Source organism: Mixophyes fleayi, chromosome 3 (assembly GCF_038048845.1).
Source record: "Mixophyes fleayi isolate aMixFle1 chromosome 3, aMixFle1.hap1, whole genome shotgun sequence".
NCBI lineage: Eukaryota > Metazoa > Chordata > Amphibia > Anura > Limnodynastidae > Mixophyes > Mixophyes fleayi.
In genome coordinates this window covers 107,664,889-107,680,049 of record NC_134404.1, presented here as the reverse complement: position 1 = coordinate 107,680,049, position 15,161 = coordinate 107,664,889, and the positions used below count along the sequence as shown (strand labels likewise).

Below are 15,161 nucleotides of genomic sequence, written 5' to 3'. Positions count from 1 at the left end.
CCCCCCCCCCCCCCCAAGCGCTTACCTTCTCTTCTCCTGTCACTGCAGTCCTCCTTCCACGGCGCGCTGTAAGCTGCTTACTGAGGAGATCTTGTGACACTCTCGCGAGATCTCCTCAGTAAGGAGATTACTGAGCGCCGGAGAAGGAGGACTGCAGTGACAGAGCTCAGCATTGATCGGGCCGGGGGCGCCCCTAGGTGGTTGCCCCCAAGAGCTAGTGTTGGTCCTGCATACTGGGCCTTATGGGCTTAATGAGACAGCCCAATGTGAGGAAGGGGCAGAGCTATCCCATGCTTCTGGGAATGAGCCTCTTCCTCACAGGTGGCAGACGGTTTATTAATGCTTTCCTCTATGTTAATCTACAAAGGTTGCTAGGTCTCACTTTATGATATCTCTTGCTCTGTTCCATGAACACCTAGGGCCTGATTCTGAGTTAGAAGCAAAGAAAAGGAACAAATTTGCACCTGGACAAATCATGATACAGTGCAACGGGTACAAATTGACTGGCTGTTTTCTCATGCAGCACACAAATACTTGATAGCTTTAATATTACACCGAAATTAAAGTTGATCTAGGACATGCCGTATCCCAACTATAAATCTGTCCCCACATTTTAAATTTTCCTCCCCCTCTAATGCAACATGGTTTTGCCAAGGTGCAAATTTGCTCCTTCTCTTTGCTTTGCTCGAAATCAGGCCCTTAAGCTCCAAACAGGATAAAATAAATAAGCTGAAATACTCATTCTCATTTTTTATTTGCGCGCAGGGAAAATACTGTCTTTTTTCACATGTAGCGCACAACTATAGGACAGCTTAATTTATCATTTTAATTAAACTTGAGCTACAACGCCCCCCACCCACCTGTAAATCTGTACACACATTTATATTTACCCCCTTGCAGTGTGACATGGTTTTGCCAAGATACAAAATTGCACCATTAAGCTTAGATTTACTCTTGGCTCAATATTGGGCCAATTACGTCTACAAATACATTTCAATTAAACACGATTTTAAAGATAGTGCATGTATAAATAATGCATTTATATCACAACAAGCACCAATGTGTGCAAACCCAAAGAGTGTACATCTTACTAAGTGCATTTAGCAGTCATGTAAAGACTGCTAAACCCAAACTACAAAGCTATCAAACAACCTATCTACAATATGCAATTGGCACAATTCTTTGGGCATTCAAGACCACTGAAAAGTGAGCATGTATATAGCCAACAATAATATACATTTATGTGGATTGTGCCAATACAGGGAGTGCAAAAGAGCTATTTACTGGTGTTTAAAATTAATCTAACTCAGCAGTCTGAAATCCATCATGGCACGTTCTAGCTCATATAAGGGATGTGGATGATTACGGTTAAATTGTGTTCGGAGTTTGTTGCTTGCAGTGTTAGGACGTAAGCCCTATAAATAGGATCCTCAGTGATACCAAGTCTGTCCCCTTTGTTGCTTGCTGTGATATGTATGCAATGTTATACATGCACTAGATTTAAAATGATGTATAATTTTAACGTATTTTTAGGCATAAGGGGTCCAATTTAAACACTTTTTTAACAATGATTATAAGGATGTATCCTTAAGCTAACAACATAGCAAACAAAGTGCCCATTTTATACAATCTTTCTTCCCAGCATATTTTGTGTCAATTTCTGCTTTCAGATATTTTAAGTAATCCATACAACCTCTTCTAAGTAAGTGATTGTAGATTGTGTTTCTTGAAATGGATCTTACTAGTAAAAGTGTTCTGTACAGCAGGAATGAAATCTGTGCTGTGCATCTGACGTCACCAACGATCCCAATCTTAATATGAGAGCAGACACTCATCTTACCTCCCAGCTTATGCGTGCACATGTGTCAGAGAGGAATGTCAGAACGGGAGGCCTGCACTGTGCGGGTGGTCCTGCAGCAGTGGCGATATCTGTGGCGTCTGAGTAAGGCCCATACTGAAATACAGTAAGTTTAAGTTAGTTATATGCTCCGATTTAATGTACCTTACAATGCTTGGGCTACACTCAATAAAGTGAAATGTTATGACATACACCGAAACAAGAAATATCCAAAATCAAAAAAGAAGCATCATTTGTATCATTAGTTTTACAATTATTAAATATCATTTTGATTGAAACATCCTTTCGTCATAAAACTGCACTGTGGACTTTATTAGCACTTAGTTACTGTTATATAGCCGTACAGTGTGGTAGCTAAAGAAAATAGCTGATAATATGCTAATATGCCATAAGAAGTGACCTCAAACTAAATCAATGCAGGGAAGAGTGGGTAGTCAACGCCCATCTAATATACATGCTATGTAATGCAAATGTATGCAGTGCAATATTGTAATATTTGAGCACAGAACTCCTCAAACTTCTGTTGACTCAAAGGAGAACTAAAGCGAAACAATTATTATTGTAAACAGCTCAACTAAAAAAAAAAACACTAAATATATATAATTGTCTGAAAAATTGATTGTCAAATCCTATCAAAATAAAAAGCTGAGGTTTTCTTTTACCATATAATAAAATAATGGCTCATTTTTACAATAGCCAATTTAAAAACTGCCATAAAAATAGAAATTATTTGTTCAAATAATATTATGACTTATTATTGGACATTGTTAATGATGGCTTTGTCTATGTATACAGGAATGTAAAGCTGAGTCATTGGGATTAGGGCAGCATGGTGGCCTCATAGCGCTGGGGTCATAAGTTCAATTCCGGACCATGGTCTTATCTGTGTGGAGTATGTTCTCCCCGTGCCTGCGTGGGTTTCCTCCGGGTGCTCCATTTTACTGCCACTCTCCAAAACCATAGTGGTAGGTTAATTGGTTGCTAACAAACATAACAGTAGTGTGTGTGTGTGTGTGTGTGTGTGTGTGTGTGGGTGGGAATTTAGACAGTAAGCTCCAATTTGACAGGGATTGATGTGAATGACAAATATTCTCTATACATCGCTGCGGAATTAGTGGCGCTATATAAATAAATGATAATGATGATGAGTGGGATTATTTTCTGAAACAGGCAGAAATGTGCACAATAAACCATAGCAAGCGAACCTCAATGATCCTTTGCCAATTTCATTGATTTATACAAAATTAACTAGAAATCAGAGAGTGCGTGGATGGCCTCAATGACCAACAAATCAAGATCAAAATGGGAGCACGGTGGCTAAGTGGTTAGCACTTCTGCCTCACAGCGCTGGGGTCATGAGTTCAATTCCCGACCATGGTCTTATCTGTGTGGAGTTTGTATGTTCTCCCTGTGTTTGCGTGGGTTTCCTCCGGGTGCTCCGGTTTCCTCCCACATGCCAAAAACATACTAGTAGGTTAATTGGCTGCTATCAAAATTGACCCTAGTCTCTCTATCGCTGTCTGTCTGTGTGTGTATGTGTGTATGTTAGGGAATTTAGACTGTAAGCTCCAATGGGGCAGGGACTGATGTGAATGAGTTCTCTGTACAGCGCTGCGGAATCAGTGGCGCTATATAAATAAATGGTGATGATGATGATGATGAAAATCTCAACAGGTCATGTTGAATCGTCCATTGGCAGATGACCGCAAATATGTGCAAGAGAAGGGGTTATGTGTGGTCATCGGGTTTTTTATGGGGCTTGGCCATGCCATGTTCCACTCCTGCCTCCATGCCATACATTTGCAGTCAACACAACTACATACCTGATGGCCAGTGCTCAGACAAAACAACAGGACCTGTCTGTGTGTAGGCAGCTTTAAACAATCAAAGCAAATGACTGATTGGTTGCTATCAGTTACTGTACATTTGCCCTATGTAGTAAATAATATCCAATGACTGAACACAGTTGCAAATGTGTGTTTTGAAGAGGCACAATTAACGCAATTACAGAAGGAGCCTGTAACGTTTACAGAAACCACGTGATTGAGCGCCTGTCACTTAGCGTGTAGATTGTGACATTATCCTCTAACCACGATATATCGCATCTGTTTAACTAAGGAGCTATTACCAATACAGACACAGAGCAGCCTATGTCCCAAATAAATGCACACAATCTGTATATGGACTGATCTGACCTTTAAACACAATACACACAGGGATTTCACATCAATAGAATGGTGAAAAAAAACATTGTTGCTGTAATACTAACAGCAAATCAATACAGCATCTTTCAATTTTACATTTGTTTTTCACTTCCTTGCTCTGGAGAGAATACATTTGAGTAAATAAAACAATTATCATTGAAATGGAAAGTAAATTGAACTCTAGATATAAATAATCATTTTATGTTGTTAATATACTCAGGCAACATTTGATGGGTATAGTAAAGCTCAAGTATTAAGAGAGCAAAATATGTATTTGTAAATACCGGATAAATAGTCACATTGCACAAAGTATTAAGCACGTCTAATGATGGCATTGAAGGATTATACCAGAAACTGTGTGTGACACATGAATTTTCATGAAGCAATGAATAGAACGACTCACTCCTCCGTCATTCAGAGCTCGTACTCTGAACTGATAAGTACTTCCAGGAAGCAGATCACTGACTGTACACTCCAAATCACAGCCGTGATAGACCTCAGTGGTATGTCCTCCAGGTACACCGAGCTCTAGGCTGTACTCAGATACCTGGCATCCAGACTCCGTCACAGGAGCATCTGAGGAGAAAGTCAAAGGGGTGTCACTCAAGCTCAATAATGGTTGCTGCAAGAAAACCAAGAGTGCTAATTGTCTTCTAAGAATGTGATGGGGCATCACATGACTGTTCTAGGTTGCTAGGACTCTGGAAGCAGATTCTGAAGTGTTTAAAAGATAACATAGGCACTGATGTGTCATACAACCTAAGATCTGTCTCCTGAATAGAATATTAAGCATGAATTATACCAAACCATCTCATACCCTTATAAAAGAAGTCTTATATTCATTCATAAAGAAGCACCAGTAGTGGGCGATGATGAGAGATTAGCTTCCCTCGTTGCGTTCTTCCCTCTCATATAAGAAATGTTTTTACCAACACTGTGGTTCCTCCAATAAATTATACACCGTCTTGCAACTAGGTCTAGACTAACTATTCACCCAGGTGGCCCTGATTCGGGCCTTGCTGAGGCTTGTCGTTGCAGAACTGGGCTCAGTACTCTACATACCCCAAACACCTCCAGCTAGACATCGTTTCTACAAATACCAAGCTGACATCACTCTTGTTGTGTATGTGAGGATTGGCTGTATTATGTAACACAATCCCCACAGCGCAACATTGTTATAGTTTTATTGTTTGTTCACTCCCATGATACATGTGAAAATATGCATTTATGTCTTGTGTTATAGGCCCCTTTTCTTCATTTTTTTAAATGGAAACTTTGTGCTGTTCATAGAAATAGTGATTTGGGGCCTGTGCTGCCTTACCTAATACCTTTCTGTGGAATAAAAAATAAAGTGATAAGAAACACAGTTCTACAGGAACATCAGAAATAATTTGTGCACATTGTCCTATGGATATAATTGAACAACTTACACAGCACTTGTTGCATGTCTTCAATGCATAAAAATCCTCCATCATGTGCCCCAGCCATAAGTAAATAGCAATACAATACAACAGAAAAAAAAAAAAAAAAGAGAAACAACATAGAAGTAACAATGGGAAGACTAAATGAACCAATTGTCTGTTTTCGGCAGATTTTATGTTTTTATGTGGTTCTGTATACACAGAGGAGGAAGCCGTTTTATGGGCTTAAGTGCATAGTTGCCTAGTCTCCAGGAATGTCGGGGAGACTCCCAAATTTCTGGGAGAGCAGGACTACCTCCCGCATCCCGGCCGTTCGGTAAATTAAATGGAGGGGGCGGGGCCAATAACGTGATTATTCGAGCCCCTCCCCCACATGCACATCTGTTCCCCAGACCTCCCTGAAAATGATTTGCCAAAGGTGGCGGGTATGCTTAAGTGATATTCACGAGGAGGTAACTCATTGCTTCATTAGTAACTAGTGATATCACTGAGGTATGAGGAACAAAGTGATGTCACTAGTGACACTAAAGAAGTCACTACTGCCTAGTGAACTGATAGGCTGCCTTCTCACCAATATTCCTTCAGCCCACAGAATGTCTGCCTGAAATGTTAATAGGCGTTAGGTGTACTTTTCATTTTGCAACAATTTCTAAACTATTACACAAAATATAAACATAAACTGATATAAACACAGTTAATAACTATTTTATGTTTCATACATCTGAACAACGGTCAATTCTTCGAACAAGAACAAACAAGTGTGTACCTACCCCATTGTAAGTATACTTCTTTGTGCTTTGGTTTGCCCACCACCCTTGGCGCTTGACAAGGACCTGGTGCTACACATAATGTGCGTAAAGGTTGACTTTCAGAACACTGAGTAAAAATAAACAAATTGAAAAAAAATTACTTATTCAATCAAACAGATCTATGACACATTACACAGTAAAACTGCTTGTATGGTGACCGTGACAACAAGGAGAAAGGATCTTCATTGAAAAGTCACCAAGCAGTTTTTACAGGTATACAGAGTCCTCTATACCGGGCAACTTCTACTCAAAAGACCAAAGCTAAGTCTCCACACTTTTTGTCCCTCACCTTAGCGGTAACCAGTCAAGGTTTGAGCGCTGGTGCTTAGTTCACTTTTGGGGAAGGGGGAAGGGGACAGGGGCTGGGCATATGCCCCCCAGGCAAGTTCCATACTGGGCTACCTTGAGCTGGGTCACTCGGCTACATGCATTTCATTTTCCTTTAAAATGTTCCTAATAGGCTGCAGAGCCGAGTCTAGTCCCCCCCGGGCTAGTATGCCAGCCCTCTGGAAGGGGAGCACAATTTTTTATTTATTTAATTCTTTTTGTTACACTGCAAAGATCTGTGACGATGGTCACAATCAGAATGGGTGCTTGCACCAGGGGTCGTGCACCAGCTAGAGATACACCTGCCGACAGGTATATTTGTGGATATGTCCACCTTTAACTGGGGATGCACCTAGCTGAACACACCCTAGATGTACGTGGCCTACACTTTCTGGGTCATCCCCCCACCCCTCCTCTAAGCATCAGGAGTCATGTAAGATGTAGCTGAATCTTCATAAGGACATACGCATCTTTGGTGTGCCTGCACTTAACGCAAATACGCATTTTGCACAAACAAAAATCTTGGGATCTTACTTCCAGCTGTACATGAGCCCCTTGAGAGTATTATATTCTCACAGCAACTGGCTGGGATCAGGATATGATGTCTCTGAGATGATTACTATTTCCACCTAATTTTCCATGGAACTTATTTGGGACTTGTAGGGTTCCTAATTAGAGAGGACATTCATTACACTTGTTTATATGCTATTGATGAATACTAATATTGCAGAATTCCATGGATTTCAAAGGTAACTATTTAGAAATTATATTTGTTTTTATCTTATGTAATATTTAATTTGTGAAAGCATTAATTGTTTTATAAAAACATATATAAAATTTGTCAGCTTGGGCAAACCTGTCAAATTTGATTAATAGAATATTATTCATCGTTACTAGGTTTGGTGTTGCATTTTTCCTTTTTTATTATTGCATTCAATTTTGGGATTGCAGATATTCCTTTAACAGTATTTGTATATATGTGTGATTTTTATATTTTTTTAGCACAATATCTTCTTTTTCAAGGGTGTTATATAGGACATTTATCCGGATATCATTGCATTCTCGCCCCAAAATGAGCAGGGAGGAGCAGATACAGAGGCGTTCAGTAACTAACCCATGAACATTGAGTAGTGAGAATCAATAATACCCGTACAATCATATTGTTGTTTGTAGCCAGAGAAACAGCACTCACCAGATTAGAATATGTGGCAATTTTATCACACCCAGTAAAGCAAATATGTGAGTGCTGTCTGTCCTTTAATTTGAATTTTACCAGCGGTCTCCTTGCTGGTTCACAATATGTATACTCTACTATATGTATATTGTATGTGTATATATATGTATATTATATATATATATATATATATGTATATTGTATATATATATATATATATATATATATATATATATATATATATATATATGCAAATTTATATATAGAGATATAGATAAATATGTAATATTAAGTGCCGCATTATCATTTTGATTTGCTCTAAGTCAAAGAGTTCAGAGTTAAAGATTTATAAAAATACTGTTGTGAATAGAAGGTCTACTACGTACCTGACTGTGTCCCCCAGTGCTGATGGAGCACACACGGAGTTTGTATAAAGTGCCTGGTTTCAAGTCATTACAGGTATAATCTGTTGCAGATCCGCTATATGCTACCTTCCATTGTGTCGCTGTAAAAGGCATGATCATTATCATAATGTAACGCTAAATATTCAGCTTTTACAATAGAACAGAATAGAGAGTAAAAGCAACAACAAGCAACATAAAGGATACAAACAAATGCATACAATGGTGTGATTGTGCGTCTAATACATCTCAGTGTACAGATTACTTTGGAAGAATTGTACTTTTATCTGTGAAAAAGGCAATGGCCACTGCCAGCATAAAAGAGATAGAAACGTAGATGACAGTCAAATTATGAAGCTGTTTCAGTGACTGCAGTATAACTTGGTGTGTACTTAATACCTATACAACCCAATTCCAGGTACCTTCATTTCCCATTTTTATTTTACAGAACAAATTGTTTTAGTGCATAGCAATTATCCAACCATCGAAGCTTACTAATTTTCAGCATGTGTATGCATTTGCCACAAAATACTGTCGTACAATACAGTACAATAAGCATAAAATGACAGCTTTTGTTTATTATTATAAGATGATATTTGATAGTAACATTTAAGTATCAGTTTAATAGAGTGGCTGTTAAAGTACAGCTTGTGGATCTACTGACTTAGCATTTGATGTTATTGTAAAACATCAGCAGAGAACAGACTTTAAAATCTGATGATTATAAAATATAAACCTTGTGCTGAATAATACAACAATAGATATGGCAGGAAAAAACACAACTAGAAGGTATTGCCAATATTAAAAACATTTATAGAAACATATATATAAAGCATACAATAAATCAAACAACTTTTACTACTGCTAGGAATAGAAATATGCAATATTCCGCCACCTTAGAAAACCCAATTTCCCAATCTTATTGCACATGCTGTTGAGATAAATAATTTGTTTCAAAGTTAGACTTCCATACAAATAAGCTGCTAAGTAATCCATTGATGCCAATAGGGCATCCAAACACCAGACGAGTATTACAAGCATCCCACCTGTAGCACATTAACCGGTTAGCCATACTTGGACCTTTCGAGGAATAGCACAGACATGTCAGAAAGATTCATTTGGTTTCCTTATGCTGATAGTGAAATGATTACTTACCTGGAAGATGTATTACATCATACTTGCCTACTCTCCCAGAATTTCTGGGGGGTTCGCAAATTTTGGGGAGTGGTACCGGACTCCCAGAAGAATAGGCAACCTCCCGGACGTGCTGGAGGTGGGGCTTAATAACTCAATTTCACATAATTAAGCTCCACCCCTGCTATGAAATGCTGTGAATTTTGGCATTTACTACCCCAGGAGTTGGAGCTACGGTGACGCAATGACTTCACCATGCCCCTCCTACCCCCTGTCACATGACTTCTCTTCCAGGAAGTAGAAGTTTGAAAAGCAGACAAGTATGCATTACATAGGTGGCCATGGCAACAAGGTATTGTGTTAATTATGCATCTCCCTAATATGGATAATACCAAGGTCTGACCGTGTTGGTGAATTGAACACCAGCTAAACACGCCCCAGTTTGAATCCCCTACTGACATCAGAGGATAACAACAAATTATTTGTCTAAAAAGCACGTGCAATAAGATTCTTTCCAAGGACACGGTATAAACCGCATATTGTTATTCCTAGCAGGTGGAGATCGCTTTCACTCATTTAGTTCCTTGAAATAAGAGGGCTTTGCAGTGCAATTTATTTGATTTATTGTATTCTTCCTATATATGCTGTTTAGAAATGTTTTTAATATTGCCAATACTATATTACTATATTATTCAGCGCAGGGTTCTTGTTTTACAATGGTTTGTAGTTTCTAAATTGAGTGGAGAATTTAGCTCTAATTATCCTGCATCTATTTTTTACTAGTCATCTGACTTGATTTAAATAAATGTATTGATTTATTGTGGTGAGCTACTAGCACCTGGATCCCTGCAAACACGTATTTGCTGTTTGCAGTTGTCAGATTTTAAGTTCTGAAGACCTGTTTCTTGGAATTCATTAGCGGTACACAAGCAATCTTAACTCGGTAATTGGTAGCAAGTGACTATAGCGCTGTATTCCATCCTGCCTCTACTGTGCCTCATCTGTTTGTGCAGAGCTCCCCTGCATCACCCCGTCCTTTCCTGAGCCTTCAGCTTAATGAACGAAAATAAATATACATAACCTGTGCGCCTGCTGCTAAACTGAGGTGAGCTCAGATGAGCCTGATTTTAACGCAGAAATTAAAGATGATTTAAAAGACGTGTTTTTTTTTTTTTTTTTAAATCAGTTCAAAATTATCTACCTGTTTAGTTATTTACAATCCATGAAATTTTAAGCTATATATTCCTTAGAAATAATTAAATGTATTTTCCTTCAGTTAAATTAATAGACAAAAACTTGTCTCTTTTATGTCAGAGCTAATACAATACTGGTCATCTACGAAACAGAAAAAAAATATAAAAGTTCTTCCACAACAGATTGCACTTATTTTAGAGGATAAATCTACCATTGTGTTTTTTAAACTCCAAAATTTTTTGGGTAAATTACACCCTTTGCCTATCTGGTTTTATTAGCTATATCTAACAGTAGCCGCACAATGCCCTCTTCCACTGCTGCGTCATCTCCTGATGTCAGCATATTTTAATACCTCTGTGTGTTTAGTTATTCTCATTAGCATTAAAACAATGACCATGAACGTGGAGTAATCACTTAAAGCACAATGCTTCTATAGATGCTCCCATTTTGTTGGTACATTTGATCGGATATTTCAAAAAACATTTCTGAGGCTCTGTGAGATCCTGTATTATCTCTTCACTTGATTAGTATAAGTGTTGGGATGATGATCCTCACTACATTTGAGAGTCAAAACATCCAGGTTGACACCTCCAACCAAATAACCTTATTTAACACAAGTGGACGGGAAGGTCTGCAGCAGCATTCTGTACCTGGCTGTAGATGGCGTCACATGTTTGGATATGAGCTAATCACATGACACTCACATCCAATCATTAGCAGGTACACCTCACTATGTCAATCTTCCTGGCCAATCGTATTATGTAATGGCATTCAGCCAGTGGTATGCTTCCTCTTAAAAGGTTGAAGAAATAACAGTACAAAGATTCACCAATATATCAAATTCGGATACATCAGTGACATCATTACATGTTTTCTGCACACTAATATTGTGTGAAATGACTCCAAGTGGGCACCAAAAACAAAACATTTGCAGTAGGAGTAAAGCACACCTATGTATTAGTGTGCACATCACAGGATTTACGAGAGTTTGGTCAGATATTGTAAGACTGTGCACGCTCCCACGATCATGTTTTATCGTCCCACTTTGCATCTGTTGATTTGGTTTTCTAAACTTCTTAAAAATCACGATCAACGATGAAACAAATAGGGCAAATGTGGATGTGTACACAAACTCACGACCATCAGCTTAGGCAGATATCTGTAGAGTCACAATCTTTACAGCAGGTGGATATGAGTGATGAAGATCACAGATCTGAAGGTAAATTGTGTAGGTGTGCACGCATGAAATCGCATGCTCACTGGGACTTTCAATCGTTGGTGAAATCGTTACTGAAGTTGCATCTTAAGTAAGATTACATAGGTGTGTACCTAGCTTAAGACTGTAATCTTTCTATTCAGTTCTGTACCTGTGTCCCTAAGACAGCTGCCTCATCTTCCGACCCATAAACCTGGCCACAGGCACTTATTACAATAATACACTGTGGCAACTGAGACAACAGATAGATGCAGATGGTAGGTCCTAGCATACCACCTCTCTAAAGACAGAAGATAAACATTTAGCTTGAGGGCATTGCCAGAGTACTATCAGACACATACTGTGAGTATTTGTGAGTTATATTAGACAGGTTCTATGGCCTTTAAATCGCTGTCCCTCATCTGTTTTCAATAAATGTAACTTACTTGCATCTAAATAACGCTATAATACATATAATTTCTATATAACGCACCTTCAAACGTCCCTTCGGATATCTCCAATAGGTATTTCAGTATTTCTGAGCCACCATTGTCGTCAGGAGCATCTGAAAGTAAGACAGTTATTTGAAGTGCCGTCGGCTGTAACACAGTACTTATCTCTCCCTGCGCCAGCTAATAGCAGCTTCCACAGGACTTGTTTTAATAAGGAACACTAGTTGGCTGATCTCGAGAACAGATCGTCATTGTGTTGTTATACCAACTGGCCCATTTATTTTTCTAGACACATATATTTATATAACAAACATCTGAAAACTGTCTCAAGTGTGTGCTTTAGTTCATCCAAATGTTGAGAATGGTAAATGTAATTGTCATACAGATACTCAGATCGATATTGTCTTAATCAATGACTAATTTTTACAGTGCAATTTATTTGATTGGGCAAAATGAAAGTTACCAAAAACAGGTGCACATAGATTAGCCAGGGCTGTCATTGTACATCAGTGAATAACTATTTCTCATTTCTTGTTACCGCTTCAATTTATTGTGTTTCCATGTTTTTTTTGCAATGCTTACTAAATACATTACTTTATCCTTTATACTTCATTCAGTGCATTACAGTCATGTGTTTACATCTACAGGAAGATTTGTTTATCTTCCAGAAGTCGTACCCAAGAGTAAAGATAATACAACAGTGGTTGATGATTCAAGAACATGTTGCAAAAACACAGAAAGGAAAATGAAAGATATATATATATATATATATATATATATATATATATATATATATATATAATTGGTAAAAGGTGCAGGACATGTACAAGCCAAGAAATTAAAGGCTAATTACATCAAAAACTAAAACTGCAGTTTTGGGTAGAATTAGGTCTAAAATAAAATACAAAGTTTTCCTTACTGATACTCAGCGAATTCATCAGGTATCCCTAAGCACTTAATAGTCCGAGCAGGAAATTCTCCCTCTTGCTTCGAGGAGTCTTGTTCAGGGTTGTCAAAGCCCCTCCCCTATGAACTTCTCATCTGTATTAATGGGATGTTCACTTGGAAAGGTGCTTTGACAACCTAAACAAGGCCTGCATTTTTTTTATAAGGAATATGTATTTTATGTGCAAATAAAATGTATTTATAGAAATGATAGAACACTTATTTTTATTTAGATATAATAAAACCTATTTACATACTATGGACTCCCACTCACTAAGGCTGGATACACACTGGAGCATTTTCATCCAATAATCTGGCAAATCAGCCGACAAGTTGGGTTAGTGTGTATAGTGACACGATGGTCTAAATTCGTTCCAAGGTGTTGATTGCCGGCTCATTTAGTTGGTCGTACTGTTTAAAATTTTCCGACCAATCCTCTAACGATCATGTAGTGTGTATGTACTCATGCTCACGATCTCCATAGAGTTTACACAGTCGGGCTCTTTTCAGCCAATGCTAGCACTCAATGTCCCAGGGAATAAATGTGGAGAGTGCTGTAGAAGGAATAATTAATTTGTCCGTTCTAACACAGAATGTTTCGTTTCAGAGACACAGAAGCTAACGAAATGTTTTAGGACATGTGGATAGCTATAACAAGATTAATTAACATTTTAATCAGTGTGACCAGAATGAATAAATGAATATTGTGCTGTCATTCTCTGAAGACTAGAGGACCAGATGATGGACCAGATGAAGAGCACAGATCTGAAGGTAAATCATGTCAGTGTGTATACATGAATCGTCAGACTGATCGGACCTTTAGTCGTAGGTACAATCGTTTGAGATAACATGGCGGTTAGAAAATTCTTCAGTGTGTACCCAGCTTATGATGGACACTCCATTGCGGTTTTTTTCTCCTGCCTCTGCTCGTCTCTAGTTTCTCCAACTTGGTCTTCCTACTCTCCGGCCGCCAACACTTTCCTTCACCCTCTTCTTATACTCAATTTAAAAGAAATTTACATGCACAGTGTCACCTCATCCTCTCTCCTATAACTATACCATATCCTGCCCTCATCTGGCTGCTGTTTTCTACAAGAACATACCCATTTCAGCCCAAACTAGACCTAACCTAAACAGACCCTCTACCGCTCCTGCACTGCTGAGGTCACTAGAGAAAATCTCGCTCCACCCCCGACTTCTTATATTTTCAATTCACCTGTTCATTTTATAACACTATCCTTTCACTGACGAAGCATATTTTACGTCTCTAATATTCATGCAGTCTTAAAACCTACATTACCTCTCTACAACCTTCAACTCACTTTTCTGCCCACTTTTACCACCTACCCTTCCTCTCACAGAGCCACCTATTTTAAAGACAAAACCAACACCATTTAACAAGATATTTTGTCATAGAAAGACACCAATAGACAGGCACATTCCCATCCTTTTTTTTAAATACATGCTCATGTCCCCAATCCTAAAGAATTCATCGCTTGATCTATCTCTCCAACTTCTGTCCTATTTTACTTTTCCTTCCCCTTTGAATCTAAACAACCTCAGACTCAGAGACTTGTGCATAAATGCCCATCGTGCTTTCTCCCCACCCACTCCCTTTCTCCACTCTTAATCGGGCTTCCACTGCTAATATTCTACTGAGAGTACCCTCAGAAAGTGATCACTAATCTACTTACATCACAGTCTAAGGGTCTCTTCTCCATATTAAATCCTTTGTACCTCACTAAGGCTTTCTACACTTATGATCACCCTCATCTTCTGCACACCCTTCACTCCACTGGACTTATGGCACAGTTCTTTCCTGGTTCTCTTCTTACCTGTCCAAACACTCCTTCAGCATCTCTACCTCTCCCACATCCTAAACTCCTCTCCCACAATTGTCAGCACTGTCTACTCCACTTTGTGAACCAATTCGCTCATTCAGTACCACCTCTATTGTGACTACATCCAAATCTGCCTTTCCTTCTCTGTCCTCTCCCCTTCTCTACTATCTTGTGTAACCAATGGTCTCTCTGCTATTTCCACATGG

General features: G+C 38.6%; 1 protein-coding gene across 1 annotated transcript in view; it reads right to left on the bottom strand.

Annotated features, from left to right (window-relative positions):
- The window catches only part of FNDC3B (fibronectin type III domain containing 3B), a 270,448-nt gene that overhangs the window by 56,966 nt on the left and 198,321 nt on the right, over window positions 1-15,161 (bottom strand). Inside the window, exons 16-20 of the mRNA XM_075202134.1 lie at window positions 12,211-12,282; window positions 8,180-8,298; window positions 6,254-6,359; window positions 4,466-4,638; window positions 1,841-1,954 (exon numbers count right to left, since the gene is read on the bottom strand). Coding sequence (XP_075058235.1) covers window positions 1,841-1,954; window positions 4,466-4,638; window positions 6,254-6,359; window positions 8,180-8,298; window positions 12,211-12,282 — 584 coding nt within the window. The remainder of the gene's footprint in view (window positions 1-1,840; window positions 1,955-4,465; window positions 4,639-6,253; window positions 6,360-8,179; window positions 8,299-12,210; window positions 12,283-15,161) is intronic.